The 24,077-nt window shown below is 52.0% G+C and overlaps 1 protein-coding gene across 4 annotated transcripts in view; it reads left to right on the top strand.

The window, feature by feature from the left end:
• RECQL4 (RecQ like helicase 4) overlaps positions 1 to 24,077 on the top strand; it is a 409,056-nt gene that overhangs the window by 287,774 nt on the left and 97,205 nt on the right. For all 4 annotated transcript variants that reach the window (XR_011278686.1, XR_011278685.1, XM_069621818.1 and 1 more), the window contains exon 20: positions 23,612 to 23,741. Coding sequence is in view for 2 of the 4 variants with exons in the window: in XM_069621818.1 (XP_069477919.1) it covers positions 23,612 to 23,741 (130 nt within the window). In the remaining 2 variants the exon portion in view is untranslated. The remainder of the gene's footprint in view (positions 1 to 23,611; positions 23,742 to 24,077) is intronic.

Genomic DNA, 24,077 nt, shown 5'->3' on the forward strand with positions numbered 1-24,077 from the left:
ACGGGGGCATATGTGGAATATACATGGAGCATGAATGGGCACTCATGTCCCTGCGGGGCATCTGACCTCTGCACAGTCCAAGTGAGACACCGTGCATCAAGTACAAAGGATGTACCACGCAGCATATGTCTGGCAGATTGGCCGCTGGAAGTTAGCTAGTACACAGGACGCATGAACAGGGAAGTACCCAACGGCAAAATTGAAGCAGACCAGTGCAAAGGTGGAATTGGGGTGCAGAGCGGGGGGTGGAGGGGCAAGGGAGCATGCCTACATGGAGTACCTGCATGTAGGCAGAGGACACATGCACGTCAGTCATGCTATGACATAGTCCCTGGTCTGAGAGGAGGGTCACCCCACGCTACATGCTGAAGGGCCATTGAGCTGGAACATGGACCGGAGGGGCATACTGGTGACCAGCATGTGAGTAGGGTGCAATAGTGGTGATGCGGACAGTCACCGTCTGCTCCACATGTCCACCATCCAGCAGAGCAGCCATGCATCAGGGAAGCATTGCATTACTTGCACATCACACCCATGTACACGTGACATGTAGTGGCAGTCATGCACAACACATCACACAAGTAAAACACACATGTCCTCAACAAACACGCATCAACACTCACTGGACATCAAAGTCCGGCATCTCTCCCACTCCTTCGACCGATTTAGATGTTATGAACTCTGCAACGCGTGACTCATGCGGAGTGAGGTCTTCCTCCTCCGGTGCAGGCCCACTGCCAGTCACCAGAGTCAAGTTGTAATTTGAGGCACGTTTAGCCTTAGCGCTACGTTTGAGGTCATTCCAACGCTTTTTGCACTCTTGCGCCGTGCGCAACTCATAGCCAAATGCACTCACATGTTCCGCACCTTGCTTCCAGTGGGTATCACGGTAGGCAGCCGTAGTCTGACAATTAGGACCCACTAGCATGTCACGGCTGTGGTCCCGCATATAGTCCACGAGGAAGTCCAGTTCCTGGTTGCAGAAAGGCTTCTTCCTCGACATGCAGGAGGTCGTGGCTGTGTGTGGGGTCCCAGCCTGTGCTGCAGGTGCAACTTTCCTCCTCTTGGATTATGGCACAGACCATGGCTGGCAAATGCCGCCCTGATCAGTATCACCAGTGGCACCGGTGGATTAAGCCAAGGGAGTGGCAGGTGGAGGGACGACCAAAGGCCTGACTTGCGTCAGTGGCAGCTTGGTGCCCTCTAATGGACCCTGCGCAGCAACATCCGCTGTGGCAGGGTCATTGACCGCAACTGTCCTGGTTGGCAGACTCACAACCGGGGTGGCTGCATCTGCCCCTGCACTTGCCAAAACCCGGCTGTTGGGCCAGCAGATGACATTACTGCCCCAGGGACACGTGTCTTGGTCAGGGCAGCCCTGCGTGCACCTACGGGGTCCCTCCTGGCCTGTTGGAAATCTTCCAAGGGCTCTTCAAGTGCCAAGGCAGCCTGCGCTGGCAGACCCTGAGCCTGGGTGGTGGTGTCCACAGCTGCACCTGCAGCTACCACTACCTTTGGGTCCGTGGCAGTCGATGAAACGGACTGCCGGGTCACACGGGCGCCAGTGCCAGATGCAGAATCTGCATCTCCCGGAACCACAGGGGGTGGTGGCATGACTGCACCGACACATAACATCGTGCTCAAGTGGTGCACCCCTGCCTCTTCCCCCTCTGCAGCCACCCTGGAGTGCCCCTACTCCCTGGTCACCCTGGCCACGTCCCTGACCACGCCCGCCACGAGGAGGACGCCCAGCTGAGGCGCCCCTCACCTTTGGTGGCCTCCCAACCATGGCACAGATGGCGTAGTGCCGGCACAGATGGAGGAGTGCCAATGGGAGGTGTACACCACAATTGACCTGGGCAATTAGGGTGAAGGGGGTGGGATGCAAGATGTTAACAGCCCCCCTGCACCTGCAAGGCTGTATGTGACCCCGGTGATGTAGTGACAGGTCACGCAACACTCGGGCACCCCAAAACTGCAGTAAAACCGTGCCCGCAACCCTGCAGCCTACGTGCGTGGAATCAACCTCCCGCAGTACATGGTGGCACCCAGTAACACAACAAACGCGTATGCGTGTGACACGCAGGCTACCATAACCTCAAACGGGTGTGATACACAGGGGCACCCACAGTGGGGAAAAATAGCGTGCGTGACTCACCGTCTGACTAGCGTGATAATGAAAAACACACGTAGCCAATACCCCCGCCAAAAGAAGAGATACATCCTTGATCCGCTGTGAAGTTGTGATGGTGTGCGAAACACGAAGTAGCAACACACGTCGGTCTCCACGAAATACAGCGAACAGATGGCCCCGCTCACCTTTAACCCGTGCTGAGGAAAACGCCCACACGCGTCACTTACGCGCGTAGGCCCTTTCCTCTGATTGCACGCATTCACACGCGGACGTGCAGTTTTTTCACACGTGCACTGACCCACTATGCCCGCGTAACGACACAGAAGCGCTTACGCGCTAAGGGCCTTTCCTCGAATTACACGCTGACGTGCAATTTCTTCACGTGCCAAATCACTCCGTATCAAGCTGGCCACGAAACACATGGAAGACCACGCGACTGCCCAGAAGGCCGAATAACTGCCCCCCAGAGCCCCGAGCACGCTCCCACCTGCCATCTGCTGCTGCCTGCCTGCTGCCCACGTGCCATGCGATTTGCTGCCTGCACGTCAGCCAGGGGTGCAGTTGCTGTGACCACCCCTGCTGGAACTGAAGACTCCCGACTGGGATACCATTGCTCCACAGCCCAGCCCCAAGACCCAGTTGCCCACCCACACCTGCCTCTGGGGTTGCCATGTCGGGCCCAACATCATCTGGCACCACTGGCAATCCCCAGCCAGAGAGGCAGAGGGCCACCAGCTTCAGTGCCAGAGTAGTTGGTGTCCTGGTGGAGCAAGTCCTGGGGCAGTATGATGCCCTCTTTGGAAGTTTGCGCGCCGACAATGAAGGACGGACCAGGATCTGGATGGACATCGTGACTGCCATCAACGAGGTGGGGTGGCAGTCTGCGACATCACACATGTCCGGAAGCGCAGGGAGGACTTCAGATCCAGGACCCTCGACAAGGCCCAGCGCCTCTTCAAGGCAGCGGATGCCAAGGGGCGCCGGGGCCACCTGTCCGACCACCAAATGAGGGTCCTGGAACGCATACGTCCAGCGCTTCAGGTCCTTGAGAGGCAGACCCGTACATGCATACCGATTGGACTCTGTGCGTGTTGTGGTGTGCCAGTAGTGTGCAGGTTGCACATGGGTTTTGGTAGGGCCATGTATGGATGTGTATGTACAGGGGCGTGAGGCTGACACATGTGAGTCCTCATGTGTGAGACACATGGATGGTGTATGTGTTGGTAAGCATGCAGGCCAAATGCAGGTGTGGGAGCACACATGTTTGAATTACTGTGTGAATTACTGTGTATGTACGTTGGCATGGTTGTGGTGTCACACATGGATGGTGGTTCCAGCTACATGTATCTGCACTGTTTACGTGTGCATGTGTGTGTATTTTACAAGTGTGCAACTGTGATGCAACATGGGTGCATGTGACACTGACATGTAGGAGGACTGAATGCCAGATGTGACATGGATGGCGATCTCATCACTGTGACAGTTGGTGGAGATGTACACATGCATGTACGTGTGGTGGCCTGTGTGCATGTGTTGTGCACTCCCCGTGTTTCATGTGACATCAGGCTCACCTTCGGCTGCTCGTGCTGTTTGTGTATGGATGGTGCTGCCTGGTGCAATATTGCTGTTGAATTGCTCATGTGTGTGAGTTGAAATGACATGTGTGTTGGGGAGTGTGATGCCATAAGTTTGACACTGACACTCATGTACAACTGTCGTGTGTATCAGTCCATTGTCCAGTGCCCTGATGCCTGTGTTCTATCTCTACCTGTCTGCAGCGTCAACTGATGAATAGGGCGGAGAGGGTGCTGTGGAGCAAAGCGGCAGGGATCGCACCACCAGCCGCAAGGCCCAGCTCCCCTCCAAGGTTGCCATCTTGTCGGGGAGTGAGGAGTCTGGTGCCGCGTCCTAGGCCGCAGCTGCTGAGGTTAGGTCCAAGAGGCGGAGGCCGGAGGTGGACTCCTCGGCAGCAGAAGGGGCAGCTGAGACCCCACAGGGTCCGACGGAGGAAGATGGCACGGAGTCATCCAGGCTGGTGGGGGGGTTTGGTGGAGGAGGAGGCCGTGGAAGGGACACACACGGGGTCTGGAGGTGGGGATTCCACTGGTGCTAGTGGTACAGGGACAGGAGGCAGCACAGGCCGCCGCCGAGGTGCCTGTGTGTACTCCTGTCCCCGATCCTGTGACTGCATCATCCTGCACCAGCAGGGATGCCTACGTCCAGACCCGTTTTCAGGGAGAGGATGAGCTCACAACAACTGGCCTTCCTCTCCCTGTGGACGTGGCTATCCGGGACCGGGTTGAGCCTGTCCTGGGTGGGATGGCGTTGCGTCAACGGGGCATGCGAGTTGACCTGCAGTGTTTTCGTGAAGACACAGCACATCATCTCGGATGCCTCGTTGACTGCGTTGACCTACTGGGACGGGTCACCAGGACTGGATTCCTCCGTCTGCTGGACCTTTTTCCGACCCCCTCCTCACCTGAACCCCCTATACACCAGTCGTACTCCATGCCATCTTCCAACCCATGTATCACCTGTGTCCCCTGTGGAGCTGCCTCTGACCCAGCGGCAAGGCTGGTGGACAACACATCCCTGCCACAGTCGGGAGTCGGACGTCCAGCAGGGGTGGCAACCACGACAACTGCACCCCAGCCGGAGGAGGACATGCAGGCAGCAAGAGCAGGGGCACAAGCACAGCAGCAGCAGCAACAAGGTGGGAGCCATGATGGCGCGGAGCCATCGACATCGGAGGGGCAGGCATCAGCCAGAGGGCAGGAGGACCCAGGATTACAAGTGTCTTCCGTGTGGCAGCGGTTGGGCCAGGCCATAGATGCGGAGCGGCGGCGGGCGGAAGAGGCACGGCTCACACTGAGGCGGGCCAAGTGCCTCGAGGCAATTCTCAGGGAGTTGGAGGTCAACATGTCATCGTCCCTGCGAACCCTCTGGGCCATGGAAGAGGACCGCCTCCAGGACATCGAGCAGGAGTTCGATGATGCCCTGGCCCGGGAAATCGGGAAGTGAGCCGTCGGACTAGCCCGCCGCCATTGTATATAGTTTGTCGTTTTAGGTTTCCTTTTAACTTTTTCATTCATTTGGGGCGCTTGGACTATGCCCCGCCTTTTTGTATATAGTTCTTTATTAGGTAGTTTTTTTGCTAGGTTTCATTTCATTCGTTGGGCTCATGGACCCTGGATTACTTCTTTGTACATAGTTGAACAGTGGATTTATCTATTATTATTTTTCTCACCATGGATCAATGGATTTTACGGTTTCCGTCTCCTTTGTATTTGATTTGGTGGCCGGAGACTTTGGACACATTTTCATTTCGATTTGTTTGGATTCAGACTTCATGTTTTTCTTTTTATGTTTTGGACATGCTGCATTTCATCTTTTTTTCAAACATTTTTTTCATGTTTTCATTTGATTACATTCTTTTTGTGTTCAATACATTTTGGTTTATTACTTTGATGTGTGGTATTCTCTCATTGGTTTCATGCATGTCACGGTGTAGGTTTTCACAATCGCCAGCACCAATTGTGTGTTTGTGACAGACATGTGGATGTACATTCTTGCCATTTGGTTTGTATCATGTAATGGGCATTTCAATATGGAGTGGATGGGATACTTGGTTGGGTCTTTGCACAGGGGTGGCATGCGGTGGGATTTGGGAGGCCATGAGGCACATGATTGTGGATCATGATGACGTGTTGGGGGGGGGGCATGAGTCGGGGCCTGCTGGCAGGTGCCCCTCCCTGCTGGGTGGGTGGAGGTGCTGGGGGACATGAGTCGGGGCCTGAGCCTCACTGGTGGGTGGGTGGGCGTGCGGGGGGGACCCGAGTCGGGGCCTGCTGGCAGGTGCCCCTCACTGCTGGGTGGGTGGGGGTGCCGGGGGATATGAGTTGGGGCCTGCTGGCAGGTGCCACTCACTGCTGGGTGGGTGGGTGTGCTGGGGGACATGACTCGGGGCCTGAGCCTCACTGCTGGGTGGGTGGGGGTGCTGGGGGACGTGAGTTGGGGCCTGCTGGCAGGTGCCTCTCACTGCTGGGTGGGTGGGGATGCGGGGGGACAGGAGTCGGGGCCTGCTGGCAGGTGCCTGTCAATGCTGGGTGGGTGGGGGTGCTGGGGGACGTGAGTTGGGGCCTGCTAGCAGGTGCCTCTCACTGCTGGGTGGGTGGGGATGCGGGGGGACATGAGTCGGGGCCTGCTGGCAGGCGCCCCTCACTGCTGGGTGGGTGGGGGACCTGAGTCGGGGCCTGAGCCTCACTGCTGGGTGGGTGGGGGTGCTGGGGGACCTGAGTCAGGGCCTGCTGGCAGGTGACCCTCACTGCTGGGTGGGTGGGGGTGCTGGGGGACCTGAGTCGGTGGGGGTGCTGGGGGACCTGAGTCGGGGCCTGCTGGCAGGTGCCCGTCAATGCTGGGTGGGTGGTGGTGCTGGGGGCACCTGAGTCGGGGCCTGCTGGCAGGTGCCCCTCACTGCTGGGTGGGTGGGGGTGCTTGGGGACATGAGTCGGGGCCTGCTGGCAGGTGCCCCTCACTGCTGGGTGGGTGGGGGTGCGGTGGCACCTGAGTCGGGGCCTGCTGGCAGGTGCCCCTCATTGCTGGGTGGGTCGGGGTGCTGGGGGACATGTGTTGGTGATCACTAGTGCAAGGTGACATGTGGGCTGGCTGGGGGGGCATGCCCATGGTGGATGGGCTGCCTGCAGGACATGACCAGGGGTGCAGGGTAGTCCCCTGTGGTGTGGGCTGCCTCCAGGGGCCGTGGAGGGGGTAGAGGGCACACCTGGGAGGACCACACTGCCAATTCACGTGTGGGACACCCCGCGCACCCCAGTAATACATGTACCCCGCTCGCACAGGGCCAATCGGAATTCCCTGCGAACCCCAGTAATACACGTACCCCGCTCGCACAGGGCCAATCGCGTATGAAACTCCCCACGAACCCCAGTTATGCACGTACCCCGCTCACACATTATTCGAGAGGTGCGCAGGGAGTTTTACAGGCGTTTTCGTGGTTGGGGGGCTGTATGCTGGTCCACTGGCCTGTGCGCCATGTACCGGATTTGTGCGCTGTGCATGGCGCACGGGGAGGGGTTGGGGGCGTAACTGGCGCTGCTGCAGGGTCGCTGTGCCACGGCTGGTAATGGATTTTGAAATCCATGAATACGCTGTGCGCGGAAATGGATTTTGGTGCACGCAGCTGGCGCAGACTGTTGCACGCGCACACTGTGCGCCAGGCGCATGCGCCACTTGTGCGCTGGATTCTATGATTTACCCCATAAGAGATGGATTGCCTCCTTGGCAATGTAAAGATCAGTATAACCATGGAGTTCTGTGCTACCTGCAGTCTTTGTATTTGTAATGTTTGAACACCCATCAGAAGTGCATTGCAAAAATCCAATTTAGAGTTTAGTATACCAACCACTGTTGAACTATCGTTTTTTGCAATAAGAGTTAGCAGCGGCTTAATCAATTTTAGTTGCTAGTATATGGATTTTACTGATTAACATGGTTCACCCTTGAAGACCTGCTCTCATATCCCCAACTCTCCCTCTGTCCTCATTCTTCTTGACCCCTCTTCTGCTTTCGACACAGTAAACCACAACATCCTGATCTCCTGTCTCCGTAACACCCTGGGGATCACAGATCAGACCCTGACGTGGCTTGCCTCCTTTCTTGCTGACAGTCCTTCCCAGGTGGAACTTTGGTCTTTTCTCTCCGCTATCGCTCTCTCTACTTGTGGTGTCCCCCAGGGATATAACCTATCCCCCTGGTTCTTCAATGTCTACATGGCCCCTCTGGCCCGCAGGATCTCTGCCTTCACATCCAACTTTCAGTGTTATGCAGATGACACACAGCTCTCTTTCAGGCTACCTTCGGCCTCCTCCTCCTCGCTCATTCCTGATTGTCTATCAGTAATTCAGTCTTGGTGTGCTGCAAACGATCTCTGCCTCAATGCCAGCAAGACCGAGATTGTCCTCATTGGGAACCATGCTCCCGATTTCCAACTTTCACTGTGGCCGGCTTCCCTTGGCCCTGCGCCCTCGCCCACAAGTGAGGCAAAAAATCTAGGGATCATCTTCGACTCCACTCTCTCCTTCTCCTCTCACATCTCGCACGTCTCCAAAAAATCCCACTACCAACTGCACCTCCTCAGAGGTATTCTACCTTTTCTCACTTTTCCCACCAGATGCTTAGTCTCCAGAGCCCTGGTTCGTTCTAGACTGGACTACTGCAATAGTCTTTCTCAGTCTTCCAACTTCTACTCTACGGCCCATCCAGAACAGAACCGCAAGACTTGTACTTCTCCTGAAGCCCAGGGACCGCATCTCGCCAGTGCCAAAATCCCTCCACTGGCTCCCCGTGGCTGCAAGGATCAAGTTCAAGACCCTCTTCATTGTTCAGAAGGCTTTCTGGGACTGGGGCCCGCACTAAACTCTCTCTCCCTATATACTCTCCTTCTAGAGCCCCCCGCTCATCCTCTTCCAACTCTCTGTGGGTGAGCCGATTTTCAAAACGGAGATTTGGGTGTAGATCATTGTCCTCTGAAGGTGCTTCTCCCTGGAAAAGCCTCCCTGCCTCTCTCTGCCTTGAGCCTGATCTCCTTAAGTCCCGGAAACTCCTCAAGACCTTCCTCTGTCCCTCTCCCTTGTTAACTCCCTCTCTTTTCTTTTCGACTTCCCTCCTCCCTCTCTCCCGAACTACGCTCCGTTTGCTGAGTGGTCACCTGTTGCACCTCCAGAGCCACACAGGTCTCAGGCTCCCACGCCAGTCCTTGCGCTTTCCACCAGGCCTCTGCACTCTACTCACCACTACTGCACTTCTGGATTTCATTCATTGAGAAGGGTAACCTCTTCTGCACTTAACCAGGGCCCTTCTGGACTGGGTGCACTTGTTGCCTCCCCACACCCTTTCACCTCCTGTCTGTGCACTTATTACCACAATGCACTAGGCCTAGTTCGCTAGGCCTAGTATGGTAGTTTATTTTCTGTATGTTCTCCTCCTCCCCCTCCCCCTTATCCCCTCACTCTGTCACGTACTTGCACAATATGAAATGTCGTTGGCCTGGTACGGTAGTTTAAGGATTGTTTGCTCTTCTCCCTCTGCTCCCTCCTTTCCCGCCTCCCCTCTTGTCTTGCACTTCCACTAGTAGTAATGCCGTCTGGCCTAGTTTGCTAGTCATTTTTGCTAGATCATTCGGAAACTTCAAAGCCTAATAATGACTCTGTACTCCTTTGTTCCCTTCCCGCCTGGAAGCACTTTGAAGCACTTCACTTGTGTATAAGCGCTTTACAAGTAAACAATTACAATTCCAAGATACAAATAGCAGTCCGAACTGGACTGCCAGATACAGCCAAGATTCTTTACATTATTGGACAACTTTGTGAGTGTACCAAATAGAAGTGGACAGGGAATGGTTTGGAGCATGTTTGCCACTTTCTGTTTTGGGCCAAAAACAATAACTTCTGTTTTCGATGCGTTCAGCTGGAGTTTGTTATCCAGCATCCACGTTTTAATTTTTTCTGCACACAGTAGAACTCGGTCCATGGCTTCACAAGGTTGTTCAAGACGTACATAAATGTGGCTGCCATCATCATATGAGTGATAGCACAACCCAAACTCCGAAAAGATGTTTAAAAGTGGTCGGATGTAAATGTTGAACAACAACGGGGACAAGCAGACCCCTGAGGCACCCCATAATCCACTGGTAGGGAGTTGGTAAAACATGAGCCAATTTCAACCTGCTGTGTGCGATCAATAAGGAATGAGGCAAACCATTCCAGGGCCTCATCAAAAACCTTAGCTACCGATGACAGTCTGGAAAGGAGGATATTAAAATCAACGGTCTCCAAAGCGGCCAACGGGTCAAGCATGACTAGCATGCTAATAACTCCATCGCCCTGAACAAAGGAAGCCCAAAAATACAAAATGGTATATAGAGCAGGACTTAAAAAAATACATTTACGCTCCAATGGTTACTGAAAAGGCCCCTGCTGTTAACAATGAGGTCAATCGCTTGCACCCTTGGTGAAGCCAAATGAAATTGCAGCTGCCACCAGCCTACTCCTTCTAACCAATGGAGGGTGATATCATGGCAGGGCAAAAATGGGGTGCCTGATAGGCACCACTCGACTGTGGACCTAATATCATACACCTTAAGTAAACCATAAAGGGTTGCAATGGTAGGAGAACTTCAGGAGAAGTACCTCTGGACATCAAAAATAAGTCTGCAAGCCAAAGAATTGGGGGAAAAGCAAAATGTTGACGGGTCCTAGAAAGTGTTCCTAGAATGTCCATAAATAGGAATTCTATCTAAACCGCATGTTTACAAATGAGTCAAAACAATCCCAAGAGACCCCTCTGACCGTCCTGAAATTTATGTATGGGCTGGTTTGTATATAGTTGGAAACTTGCTGTGTGAAGCAGCAGAGGGCTGTACAGTTACAGGTTACAGCAATATGTGTTCAATTAGAATGGAATAATAAGGGTAAAATGGAGTGATGGGAGAAATAAAACTGCCCAGTGTTATGTCAAAAGTCCTAAACTGTGGCTCTAGCTTGAGCCCCTTGAGCATGTTGCTTGTACCTCATGCAAGGCCTCACGGGGGATGCAACTTTGAGTGTTTTGCTTCCTCAGAGGCCTTAGGTTTATGAGGATGAGGTGCTTCAAAGGCACCCCATAATAACCTGTGCAAGTAACCTTGCTCTGTTAGCTTTGCCAGTCCCATATGGTGGTGTCCACAATATTAAGTGGCAAGGGCTTGCATTTAATTATTGGTGCACCTGTGCCCTGGCAGTGTCCCTAGGTCAGGCTCTTGCACTGGAAATTCTTCAGGAGTTCCACAGCTAAACTGGGTTTCCCTGAATTAAAGGGTATAGATGTAAACTTAGGCCAGTTTGTGCCTAGGATGTCTGGGATTCCAGGCTGAATTCACATCCTATGGGCTTTTCCAGAAAGAAGCCTGGAAAGGTTTGACTATGGCGACTCGCAGAGATTTAGTAGCCGCAAAACGATTGAGCAGATCGATGATTGTGATTAGGAATTGACACTAAGACTCTTTCAATTGCTGGGATCAGTACCGAAAGCACCAAAGAAAACCACTCAAAAGGACTGCGAGAAGTTCTGCTGTGACATCTGCCCAAGATCAAACTCTGGTCGTGAAGCACTCCAGAGATCTGTGGATTCTAGCCTTCAGAAGAACCGGAAGGCTTCCTCCCCTTGACCTGGCTGGCGCAGAGAAGTAACACGCCTCCAGGACCCCTCTGCTCCAAGAAGACACCTTCCTACATGCCTTGCATGGCTTGATAAAGAAGCTTGACCACCAGGTGCCCAAGGGCTCTAACAAGTAGAGCCAGGGGCCTGCTGTTAGGAAACGGGTCTATAATGCAAAGAAAATTCACGAAGAGTCCTGGGACTCTGAGAAACACCACGTTCACCTGACCTGTATCACCTGGCAAATTAGCCCGCATCGTCACCTATTGGACAGCTGCACTGTACCTTAGAGTCAGGTCACCTATTCTCCAATTTAGCATTATCTAAGTGGCTCCAAAGTCGACCTGAAGGGGTAGAAGACTTGTTTTTTTTTTTTTTTTTTCATCACCGGCAACCCAGAGACTTTCGGCCAATAGTGAACTTTGACTTTTGAAACTTTTAACAAAATGTTAGCAGCTCGCAGTTGATGTCTCAAGTGCGGGCCTATAGCAGATCTTTATGCTGGCTGGAATAAACATGACTTGGGGACCTTTGTAATTCTGAACTGGTCAACCTTGGTACCAAAGACCTCGGTTGACCCTACATTTTCCAAGCGACTATCATTAGTAGGGTCACGTTGTAAAGACACTAAAGAACTCTATTTTATATCTGTAAATCTGGATTGGTCTTTTTCTCTGCACAGTAATTAAAATAAATATTTTGATGTGTTGCATGGACTTTATTGAATGCTTTAAAGTGTTATGCTGTACCTTTAACAACCCTGTTCCGCACCTGAGAGGTTGGCCTTGGCTGTTCTGCCGTGTTTACCACTAGGAGAGTCGGGTAGGGTTGAGAGTATAACTGCCTAGTTGTGGGTTGGATTTTCTCGCACCCCGAACAGAGTGCTGAGTAAAGATCTCCTAGCACACAGGCTCAAATAATGTATCAACTTGTGCATGCTTGTTATTACTGTGATTAACCATGACACTCAAGTAATATTCTTGGATAACATGGAGGCGGTCCCCCTCTTTTAATCCGAAACAACTTGCGCAGTCTCTGCCCTCTTCGTTTAGTCCTATCCCACATTTTTAGCCAGTAGCACTTTTGCTACAGCCATTTTCATAGATGCCAACGCCACAGCTTTTGAACGCCACAGCCTGTAGTGACCTAGGGTGGGCCGTTAGCTTAAAATATGGAGTGTGCTTTTGCTACCTGATCAGCCACAAACTAGTTTATTTTAAAAAAAATGTATTTTAATGTTTTAAAACACAGGGCTAGCTCGAGGGCAGTGGAGCACTGTGCAGGGTGTGGGTTGTTAGCATATGGGCAGGCACCTGTTAACGCTAGCACTGTACTTACAGTTACGGCCTGTGTGTCGATCTGTACATCCGTTGGGATTAGTCCTTGGTCAGGTGGTGTTGGAAAAGCCATGTTTTGAGAGATTTGCAAAATTTGAGAATTGTAGGGGCATTCCGAGCCGATACTGGGATGTAGTTCCAAAGGGTGGGTGCATGACAAGAGAAGGGTTGTTTTTCAGGGCCTCTCTTTGCAGGTGAGTTGTGGTTTGAGGCATTTGGTTGATTTGCAACGTGAGAAGGGTGTGCCACCAAACTATGTGGAACTTAGATGCCAGGTACACAGGTGTGCTACTCGTGACTGATTTGTAGGTGATCCCTGCAGCCTTGAACAGTATCCTGGCTTGGAGAGGAAGCCAATGTTGTCTGCATAGACCAGGGGTGATTCTGTCAAATTTTCACACACCTTTAATAAGATGTGCTGCAGAATGGTGGACTGCTTTTATGGGAGTCAAGTGATTAGCTGGGAGCCCCGTCAGAAGGGCATTTCCCCCATTGATGTGCGAGACCGTAAAGGCCTGCTCTGTGGTCTGGAAGTCCTGCTGCAGGAAGAGGGACTTGATTTTGTGAAGGGTAGACATTTGGAGACAGGTCATTTGGGCCATCTTGGCTATGTGCTGAATCCAAGAGTTCTAGGTGCATATCATAGGGGGACCAATGAGGACGAATTTGGTCTGGGATGGGTGAAGTTTGAGGGAGGCATTCTACATCCAGGACTGGATAATGGCCAGGAAATCAGGGAGCCAACTGATGTCCTGTGGGCTTTTTATTCTCATGTACAACTGAGTATAGTGAAAAAAAGAACCGAGAATTGATTACCCCTCTCTACAACACTATCTGAGGGTACAAAATTGGTGCAGTTTTACACAAAATTGGATACACGGGACTACACACTAGGCCATGTATTGATAGCTGGCTATATTAGGATCTTTGGGGAGTGTGCCCAGAGGCTCCCCCTAAAGGTTAGTCTAAAATGAAACAAGGGGCCAAAGGCATTACAGTTTGACACTTTGTAGCTGGGTCGAGCGAACGGTCAGTCTGATACATAACTAACACACGTTTATTCATACAGCGCACATTCACCGGAGTGGCATATTGGCACTGATCACAGATGTTTGTTACCCAACTCAGTTGTCCTCATTTTCTCAACCTTTGAAGGATGAAGGGCTGTGGGGATCTGCTGTGATAGGAATATGTGACCATGAGGTCAATAACAAATTCCTTTAGTGGATGCATTAGTCCACAGACGCAGCTGCCAATACATGACGGCCTTTATGAAGTATAATACACCACCAATAGCATCCTCGGGAGCGGCTGACTGCATGGCTTGACTGTGCTGGTGCTTGGTGGTGATATTTGATGTCTGATGTGTTGTCGAGACTTAGTCTGTGTCAGAGGCGGTGCATGGAGGCAAGCCTGCTGTTGGTCCTTCAGAGTGCCGGTCAGTGCTGGGGTACCAAAGAGGCGTCAGGGTTTTCAGCGTACTGGGGGTCACTGGCATATCTGGGGCATAGAACGATACCCATAATGTGGATTTCCGAAGACCACATGACTTGTCTGTGTCCAGGATTTCAGCAGATAAACACTGTAGGGAGTAACTGAGCTAACACTGGTCCCAACAAGGGAGTAAGCAACCTTCATGTACCAAGCTAGGAGGAGGCCTCATGGGCCCTCGGCTAAGTGCGTCCAACAAGTGGAAGCCAAAACTACCCCTGAGCTCCAGCTGTAATTATACACTGGCAGCACCTATGCATGGGCTCATTGTGGATCTCACCCTCGCAGTATCTACCCGGGCTCTCAATGTAAAACAGCCACACACCTACCTCTCATTGTCGATTTCACACCAACAAAATCTATCCCAGGGCTCCTTGTAAATAATAAGCACGTAGAATGGCACACAACTACATAGCCATCTATGTGATCTCAATGTAGATTACACTCAAGAGCAGTGGTATTCAAACCTTTTTATTCTGAAACCCCCACCCGTTAAGTAAAATTATTGCTTCTGCCTCCTTCCATAATTGCTTATATTTTCTATTAAAAGCAGTTGCTGTACCCTTTTTAAAGAGCCTCTGCCCTATGAACACCCCGACTCCCCAGGGGGACCAGGCACCAGTCGCACAGTAGGAAGACTTCTGCACTAGTTATCCAAGTTTATTTCACTCTCTCACAGTGTTAGGGAGAATTCTCATTCTATGGCTAATTTCCCTTACCTATAGAGTCCCCCAGCGGCTTTGCTGGATTTGAAGGGTTTGTTTCTTTTTACCTGCGAAGAGTGAGACTCTTTTTCCCACTCTTAGGCATTTTTGCTATGTGTTTTCTAGGCTATTTTTGTGTTTAATGCCTATGGGATTTTCTCTCACCCATAGGAACCATCTTTATGCACATGTGTTACACAGCACCCTCCGTGCAGTGACACAGGGGTGTCGTAGCGACCCCCAAACATAGACTCCATACCCTGGGACTGACTACTGTATCCCAGTGCATGTAAAGTCCACATTGACTTTACTAGTCAAATCTTCTGAACTTAACTGTCATGCACAACAAATCAGTCTCGCCACGATGCACCTCTTTGATTGACACCCCAGCACACACTGTTACTTTCCCCGGGTTGCCGTCCACCTCCCGAGACTTTCCTCACTTAGGGTGCGAGGGAGTCGCCGTCACCAGCGAGTGCGGGTCATGCGTAGAGGCTGGCCCGGTTTGTTGCCTCGTTTCCATTGGCAACTCCCATGGAGACTGCGCTCGGGATGGAACACCCGATCGCGGTTACTTCCTGGTTCCGCGACGACTTCCCGATCACGTGTCCAGAGTACCGCTCGCGTGATCGGGAGTCGACGCACATAAAAGCCGGGAAGTTCGAATTTCTCACCGCTTCACAGCTGTTTCACGACTCTGTTCGGCGCTTGCAGATATCACGTTACTTGGTTACTTCGGATTTGGACTTTGGCTTATGAATCACGGACTGGCCTGCTTATTCCTCGATCTTGTCGCTCGGAACTGCACGGATCTCGGTACTCTGGACACTTTGCTTTGCTTAACGGATTGTTTAGGGATCGCCCCTTTTTGACTCTACGATCTTCGGCCTTTGGCTCTACGTGTTTTGGTTTCAAGTGCCTTTCAAGTCACGGCAGGGCCACAGGTACAGCCGGTACCTACCATCTGGGACATGGCTGTCCGGATCTACGGCACTCCCTCGCACCAGACCCAAGTTACCCCAGTATCATCCCTGCTGGGTTTAGGTAAGAGATTATTGCACACTTCTTCATACCAAAGTACTGTGTTTGCCTGTGCTAATCTTAACTTCCTTTTAACAGCCTCTGGGGTCCTTGGCGTCATCAGATCCGGCGAACCATCAAACCACCTGTGGCCTCAAAGCTCGCACAGGGAGTTTATTTACTCTTCCCTGTGGGTGATTTGTGGACAGAGGCCCATTACTCTTCACTACGCGGCAAGTCACGACAGACTGTGAAGCCGTTGCGTCGTGGAGAGTATGGAGCCTACGGCTGAGGACCCCGTGGCTGCCTTGGTACAGGCACTCACACTGCTAAGAGCGGATATGGTTGCCGCTACTGCTACGATACACCAGAGGCTAGACTTAATCCAAAGCACACGATTTCCTTTGCCCGTTGATGCCGAGTTCGGGGAGGCCGCTGCTACAGCACAACCCCCAACTGCTCAGCCGATTATTCCCCAGCCTCCTATTGCCCCTGCAGCACCTCAGTTACCAGTACTCATGCCCACGCCTTTTCCCTTGGCCGCCCCAGAGAGGTTCCACGGTGACCCCCGAAAGTTTCGCACCTTTATAAATCAGTGCAAATTACATTTCCTCTGTAGACCTCAGGCTTTTCCTGACGCCACCACTAAAGCGGCGTTCACTTTGTCCCATCTGGCCGGCACCGCGGCGGAATGGGCCAACCCCTTGTTGGAAAACGACAACCCTGTCCTGTACGACTTTGAGCTATTAGTCACAGAAATGTCCCGTGTGTTCGACACACATCACAAAGCCCAATCTCGGGACCTCGAGCTGTTAGACCTAACTCAAGGGAAGGGTTCTCTCCTAGAATACATTGCCCGTTTCAACCACCTAGCCGCTGAAACATCCTGGCCTGAACCAAAAAGGGCAGTCGTCTTCTATAGGGGGCTCAATAACACCATGAAAGATGCTATGGCCGTTGTCCCATCCTTGCCCACGACCCACACTGAGTTAGTGGACCTCGCATTGCAAATCGACGCCAGACGTTCCGAGCGTCGGTTTGAAACAGGAATCCCCATTGCCACCTCACCTTCCTCTTCTACAGGCATCGAACCCATGCAAATAGGTGGCACTCGCAGTCCCATCACGCAACTAGAAAGGGATCGCAGGAGAACCGACCATGCTTGTTTCTACTGCGGCCTAAATGGCCATTTTGTAAAGTCATGTCCCAGACGCCCTAAGCTCAAGAATCCGGTTTTTCCGAGTGCTCGACCCTAGACCCGGGGACCGGCTCGAGCAGTACTTCCGTTTCCCCGGACAGGAACCCCGCCTTTGGCAGGATCAGGCCAGTGTTGGTACAGGCCACACTTAACCCTACACCCGATACCGCCCACGTTGTCTCGATTTACATCGATTCAGGCGCCACGGGCAACTACATCGACATAACCTTGGCCGGATCGTTAAACCTACCTCTGATCACCAAGCAACATCCGGAGCCAGTACAAGCGGTGGACGGTACAGCATTGATATCAGGCCCTATCAAGCAACAAACCGCCCCGATCACCCTCATTATACAAAACACGCATCAGGAAATCATCGCATTCGATCTGATTACGATGCCACAGTTCGGAATCATCCTGGGTCTTCCTTGGTTGCATCTACACAATCCCTTGATTGACTGGAAGTCGGGGCAGGTCCATTTTGAATCTGAGACGTGTCAGAATTTTTGTCTCACCGCACCTGACGACGCAGGATCACCTCCACGAGCCCTAGGGGCCATAGCGCAGCTCACACTGCACGAGGATGTCCCTGCGGCTCCAGAGCCTCATGTAGTGGGGGCTGTTGCCGTTGGTTTCCCTACAGAATACAGTGATTTCCAGGAGGTCTTTGACAAGGGTTCCTCGGAGGTGCTCCCACCACACCGATCCTACGACTGCCCCATTGACCTAGTCCCTGATTCCGCGATTCCCTCAGGTCGCATCTACTCCTTATCTCCTTCGGAGGAACAGGCACTAAAGGAGTACATCCATGTAGCCTTGAAGGTCGGTCATATACGTCCCTCCACCTCTCCGGCTGCCAGCCCTATATTCTTTGTCCCTAAAAAGGAGGGCGATCTGCGTCCTTGTGTGGACTACCGCCGACTAAATTCAATCACCATAAAAAACCGATACCCAATACCGTTGATTACCCCATTACTAGACAGGTTAAGTCACGCTACCATCTTCACAAAACTCGATCTCCGCGGGGCCTATAACCTGGTCAGAATCCACTCCGGAGACGAGTGGAAAACAGCCTTCTGTACTCGCTACGGATTATTTGAATACGTAGTCATGCCCTTCGGGCTTTGTAACGCCCCTGCTACCTTCCAACGTTTCATGAACAAAGTGTTTCACGATTTGTTGGATGTATGCGTGGCAGTATACCTTGACGACATCCTGATATACTCGCAGGACATAAAAGAACATATAGGGCACGTCCGCGAGGTACTGTCCCGCCTCCGCCAACACTCGCTCTACGCAAAACCCGAGAAGTGCCAGTTCCACACTGAAAGCGTTGAATTCCTGGGATTCCATATTACCCCTTGGGGTTTAGCCATGAACCAGTCCAAGGTCCGTGCGGTTTTGGACTGGCCGGAGCCCAGCAACATCAAGTCCTTGCAGTCTTTCCTTGGGTTCTCAAATTTCTACAGACGCTTCATCCAGGACTTCTCGTCTCTGGTAGCTCCCCTTACTGCCCTAGCCAGCCCCAAATCACCTTTTGTCTGGTTGGAAGTACACCAAGCGGCTTTTAACGCCCTGAAGTCTGCATTTACAACTGCTCCTGTCCTGAAACATCCCGACCCAGAACTCCCATTCATTGTGGAGGCTGATGTGTCCTCTTTCGCTCTTGGGGCGGTCTTGTCCCAACGATGCCCTCATTCGGGTCAGTTGCATCCGGTGGCGTTTCATTCCCGAAAATTCTCTGCTACGCAACTGCATTACACCGTCACGGAGAAGGAACTGTTGGCCATCAAAGATGCTTTCTTAGTCTGGCGGCATCACTTGTTGGGGGCAAGGCACGCAGTCACGGTGTTCACCGACCACCGCAACCTCCAGGATCTGGCCTCGCTGAGGTGTATTAACAGTCGGCAGGTGCGGTGGCATTTATTCTTCACGGCCTTTGACTTCCAGATCAAACATCGTTCCGGGCTGTCCCATGGGAAGGCGGACGCCTTGTCTCGCTCTCCGGGTGGGGTGTCCTTACCTGTTTTCCCAGAAAACCTACTAAACCAACATGTCATTTGTCTCTGCACCCCTCCTTTGTCTCTGTTAGACTCGATTCGCACATGGGTTTCGCTACATCCTGATCAGGTCACCGAGTGGGATCCGGTGTTTCATGAAGGGTTGCCGTATATCCAAAACAGGTTGTGGTTACCTACGACCGACGCTCGCAATCTCGCCCTGGAATGGTCCCACGATAGCGCCATCAATGGCCATCCCGGACAAAAGCGTACGTTGGACATTCTCAGACGTTGGTGTTGGTGGCCCTCCATGAAACACGACGTAGAAGGGTATGTTAACACCTGTGCTATATGCGCCCAGTGTAAGCACCGCAGAGGGCGTCCGGTGGGGCTCCTGCTTCCGTTACCTGTACCCCCCAGACCCTGGCACACGGTTTCCATGGATTTTGTAACAGACCTACCCCGGACCAATGGATTCGACACCATATGGGTGGTGGTCGACTTGTTTTCCAAAATGGCTCGCTTCATACCTTGTTCTGGTATCCCTTCTTCCCCAGCTTTGGCCGATCTCTTCTTTAAATCGGTCTTTTGTCTCTTTGGGTTACCCACGATTATAGTCTCGGATAGAGGGCCCCAATTCACTTCTCGGTTCTGGCGTGCTCTCACGGCTCTCCTGGGTATCGATTCCCGCTTTTCCTCCGCTTACCACCCGGAGACGGACGGCCAGACTGAGAGGGTGAACCAGGCCATGGAACAGTATTTGCGTTGTCTGATTTTGCAACACCAACAATCCTGGCTGGGCTTACTACATCTCGCTGAGTTCTCATACAACAACTCCACACACTCCTCCACTGGCTCTTCTCCCTTTTATGTTTTGTATGGTCAACACCCCCGCACCTTACCTATCCCGGACCTGGCACCCTCTGACAACCCGGCTGCTGTCGCCTGTGCCCGCGACTTGGCGGCCGTTCAGGCCCAAACACTTACTCATCTTCAGGAGGCCCGGGAATCGATGAAGGCTGCAGCGGACCGAAAGAGGGCAGTGGCGTCTTCCTACGTCGTGGGGACAGGGTTTGGCTCTCTTCTCGTCACCTTAGGCTTCCTGGTTGTCGCAAGCTGCTTCCCCGTTTTGTGGGCCCATATAGGATTTCTGCTGTGATCAACCCTGTAGCCTATCGCCTCTCAGTCCCTGCCTCCTGGCGCATTCACCCCGTCTTCCACTCCTCTTTGTTGAAACCTTGTCCGGCCCCTACTCGTCTCCGGTCTACGCCTGGCCCTATCACAGTGGATGACTCAGTGGAGTATGAGGTTTCTGCTATATTGGGTTCTCGTGTGATTAGGGGTGGACTCCAGTATCTCGTGGACTGGGTGGGTTTTGGCCCCGACGAGCGTTGTTGGGTCCCTGCTGGGGATGTCCATGCCCCGAGACTTGTTTCACATTTCCACCGGGATCTTCCTTCCTGCCCGCGTGGTCGTGGGCCATTGAGGGGGGGCTATGTCATGCACAACAAACCAGTCTCGCCACGATGCACCTCTTTGATTGACACCCCAGCACACACTGTTACTTTCCCCGGGTTGCCGTCCACCTCCCGAGACTTTCCTCACTTAGGGTGCGAGGGAGTCGCCGTCACCAGCGAGTGCGGGTCATGCGTAGAGGCTGGCCCGGTTTGTTGCCTCGTTTCCATTGGCAACTCCCATGGAGACTGCGCTCGGGATGGAACACCCGATCGCGGTTACTTCCTGGTTCCGCGACGACTTCCCGATCACGTGTCCAGAGTACCGCTCACGTGATCGGGAGTCTAGGCACATAAAAGCCGGGAAGTTCGAGTTTCTCACCGCTTCACAGCTGTTTCACGACTCTGTTCGGCGCTTGCAGATATCACGTTACTTGGTTACTTCGGATTTGGACTTTGGCTTATGAATCACGGACTGGCCTGCTTATTCCTCGATCTTGTCGCTCGGAACTGCACGGATCTCGGTACTCTGGACACTTTGCTTTGCTTAACGGATTATTTACGGATCGCCCCTTTTTGACTCTACGATCTTCGGCCTTTGGCTCTACGTGTTTTGGTTTCAAGTGCCTTTCAAGTCACGGCAGGGCCACAGGTACAGCCGGTACCTACCATCTGGGACACGGCTGTCCGGATCTACGGCCCTCCCTCGCACCAGACCCAAGTTACCCCAGTATCATCCCTGCTGAGTTTAGGTAAGAGATTATTGCACACTTCTTCATACCAAAGTACTGTGTTTGCCTGTGCTAATCTTAACTTCCTTTTAACAGCCTCTGGGGTCCTTGGCGTCATCAGATCCGGCGAACCATCAAACCACCTGTGGCCTCAAAGCTCGCACAGGGAGTTTATTTACTCTTCCCTGTGGGTGATTTGTGGACAGAGGCCCATTACTCTTCACTACGCGGCAAGTCACGACATTAACCAGTCCAACCCATCTTACTATGGAGGTACTTTAAAGGGTTAATGTTTTTCCCTTGGGTTCATTTTCAAGGGGGTACCTTAAAGTCCCGCTCTCTAAAGTTTCTGGCTGGTGGCAGTGGTTACTACCAAAAATATTCAACCGCGAATATTTTCCTATGGGATTTTCCCATTGTTCGAGGCTAACACTTTTACTGACAGCCTCTAACATACCGCCGGTTTATTTTATTATTAACTTTATTCTGGTAGGTTTTATTTGCCAGAACTTTAATATAACTTCTTTCTCGTGTCTTACTCTAAACTCCTAACCCAGGTCAGGGATCCTTTGTTCGCTCTTTTGGCGGGCTTCTGCCAAGAAGCCCTCCTTTCGGCACCTCTGAGTCTGGGGTGGGTCTGTTTGGGAGGGGGAGTAGAACCCCTGGACAGAGTTGCCGCAGCAACTCAGGGCGCACTCTAACCTGATAGGCTGGAGGGTCTCCTGCCAAGAAGACCACTCCACTGTGTGAGTGATAGCTAGGCTGTATGAATGGGTCTCTTTCTGCATAAAAGCAGGGTCCTGAGGACTGGAAGGGCAAGACGTTGCTACTGGAACTACGGAACCGAAGAGGAGAGAAGCCACAGACATCTTCAGCATCTACACAACCGGTGAAACCCTGCCGAATCGTCTCACCACTTTTCTTCCACACGACGAGAGGAGATCTTCATCGAAGAGCCTTCTTCCCTTGAGCTGGTGGGAACAACCAGTTAACCCATCGCTTCTCCGGACCTGCCTTGGTCGAATTGACAGTGCCCAGCACTTGGAGACCGGATAGCCAGGCAGCTATCGACCCGGACCGCGATTAAAAAGAGCGTACCTTTTAAACTTCGTTTGGCAGCACCGCAGCTGGTTTCATCCATGGGTAGTGCAGTGACTCGAACCTTCCTCCAGGACGAGCGCCTTTCTTCCTCTGCTGGACCCCTTGAACTGCAGGAACTACCAGGAACAACCGCCACCGCAGGAGCCACTTCTTCACGTTTAAGGTACATTGTTCCGCCAGGCCTCCCGTTCTCCGTCGTAGCCCTAAAGGTGTTTTAAATCGTTTATCTACTTGTTGGGTTGGCCGCCCTCTCTCTTAACATTGTCTTTCGCCTCGCATCTACCTTTTCAAAATTCGTTTACCAAAGACTTGACTGCAGCTACAAGAAAATGTTTGCTCCTAAGCTCTTGGTCCTGTACCGCTGACTCTGGCTCAGGCCTATTGACTCTGGCTGATTTGTTAGAGCTGCTCTCACTAGATTGATTTTCAATAGGAAATGTGTTGATGCACCTGAATCTTCTAAACCCCTCTTCCTTCCTACTGTTTTAACTTGTGGAGTGCCATTTTGCTAAGTTTTCATTCACTTATCTTTTTTGCTAAAGTGTCACTGTGCATTACTTGTTCACAAAACTGCAGGGAAGTGTTGCTAGAGGGTGTGTGAAGATATTTCCGTTTAACTTGTGCTTTCCCTCCCTTTCGTTAACTTGATAGAGTGCCATTTGTAGTTGGTTTTCACTGTGCCATTTTGCTCAGTTTTCACTCTACCTCAAACTTGTCTACAATTGAATAGGGAGTTGTATATACTTTTCCTTGACTAAACTAAACTTACTTTATCAACTGTCATCTATTTGTTGAACTAGATGTGTATAGAATAAATGTATTATCTTTTTGATACAAAGCTTTGGTCAGTGTTTCCTTGTGCCATGGTACTGTGATACCTATTGTGTAAACCCTGAATACTGCTCATCTCCCTCTTGAGAGAAGTCTGACTGCTCAGCGACAGCTACCAACTAAATCTTTGTGGTACAGACTGATGCCAAAGGGGATTTATTGCTATGACCTGTAGTCCTAATCTCGTGTAGTGCTCCCTAAGGGAACTGCACTGGATTCTGCTTAACACACAGTATCTACTCCAGGGCTCCAGTTGTAGGGTGAGCACGCCCCCTCCCCACCCCTGAATCATTGTGGATCATACCCTTGCAGAATCGACCCAGAGCTCCCATTTTAGACCTGTCCTGCCACTGATTGCCCGCACTTCTCCATTGACTGCCTCTCTGTCTCTTGCATTCAGGCATAGAAACGCTGCTGTGCTACCTAGAGCTGCATCACATGAACTGGCTGGAGTTGCTGCACCCAACACTTTCTTCCTGCCGAATCGTCTGCTATGGTGGCCCGCAGCAGCTTAGAACATTGGCGAAACGGTGAGAGGGTCTTGATCCGACATTAGCATTCAGTAATGAACATGCATTTGTATTGACTAGTTCTCTACAATGGGGAAATTGGTTACTAAGTCAACAAATATCTTCCCTATAAACCTACATGCTTTTAATCTTCTTTAAAACGGTGACGGGTCATGGCGATTCCGGGGGCTGGACTGGCACTCAGTGCGCAGGCTGGGCTTCCAAGTAGAAAACAGGCAACCTTATGTCTGGGGTGGGGAAATTCTGCCTGCCTGCTTGCCTACCACCATGCGGCGCAGATCCTCTCCTGCTCCTAACCATCCTCTCCCGATCCTTCACCTCTTTACAGAATACAGC

The sequence above is a fragment of the Ambystoma mexicanum genome, chromosome 5q (genome assembly GCF_040938575.1).
Source record: "Ambystoma mexicanum isolate Mex_15411 chromosome 5q, UKY_AmexF1_1, whole genome shotgun sequence".
NCBI lineage: Eukaryota > Metazoa > Chordata > Amphibia > Caudata > Ambystomatidae > Ambystoma > Ambystoma mexicanum.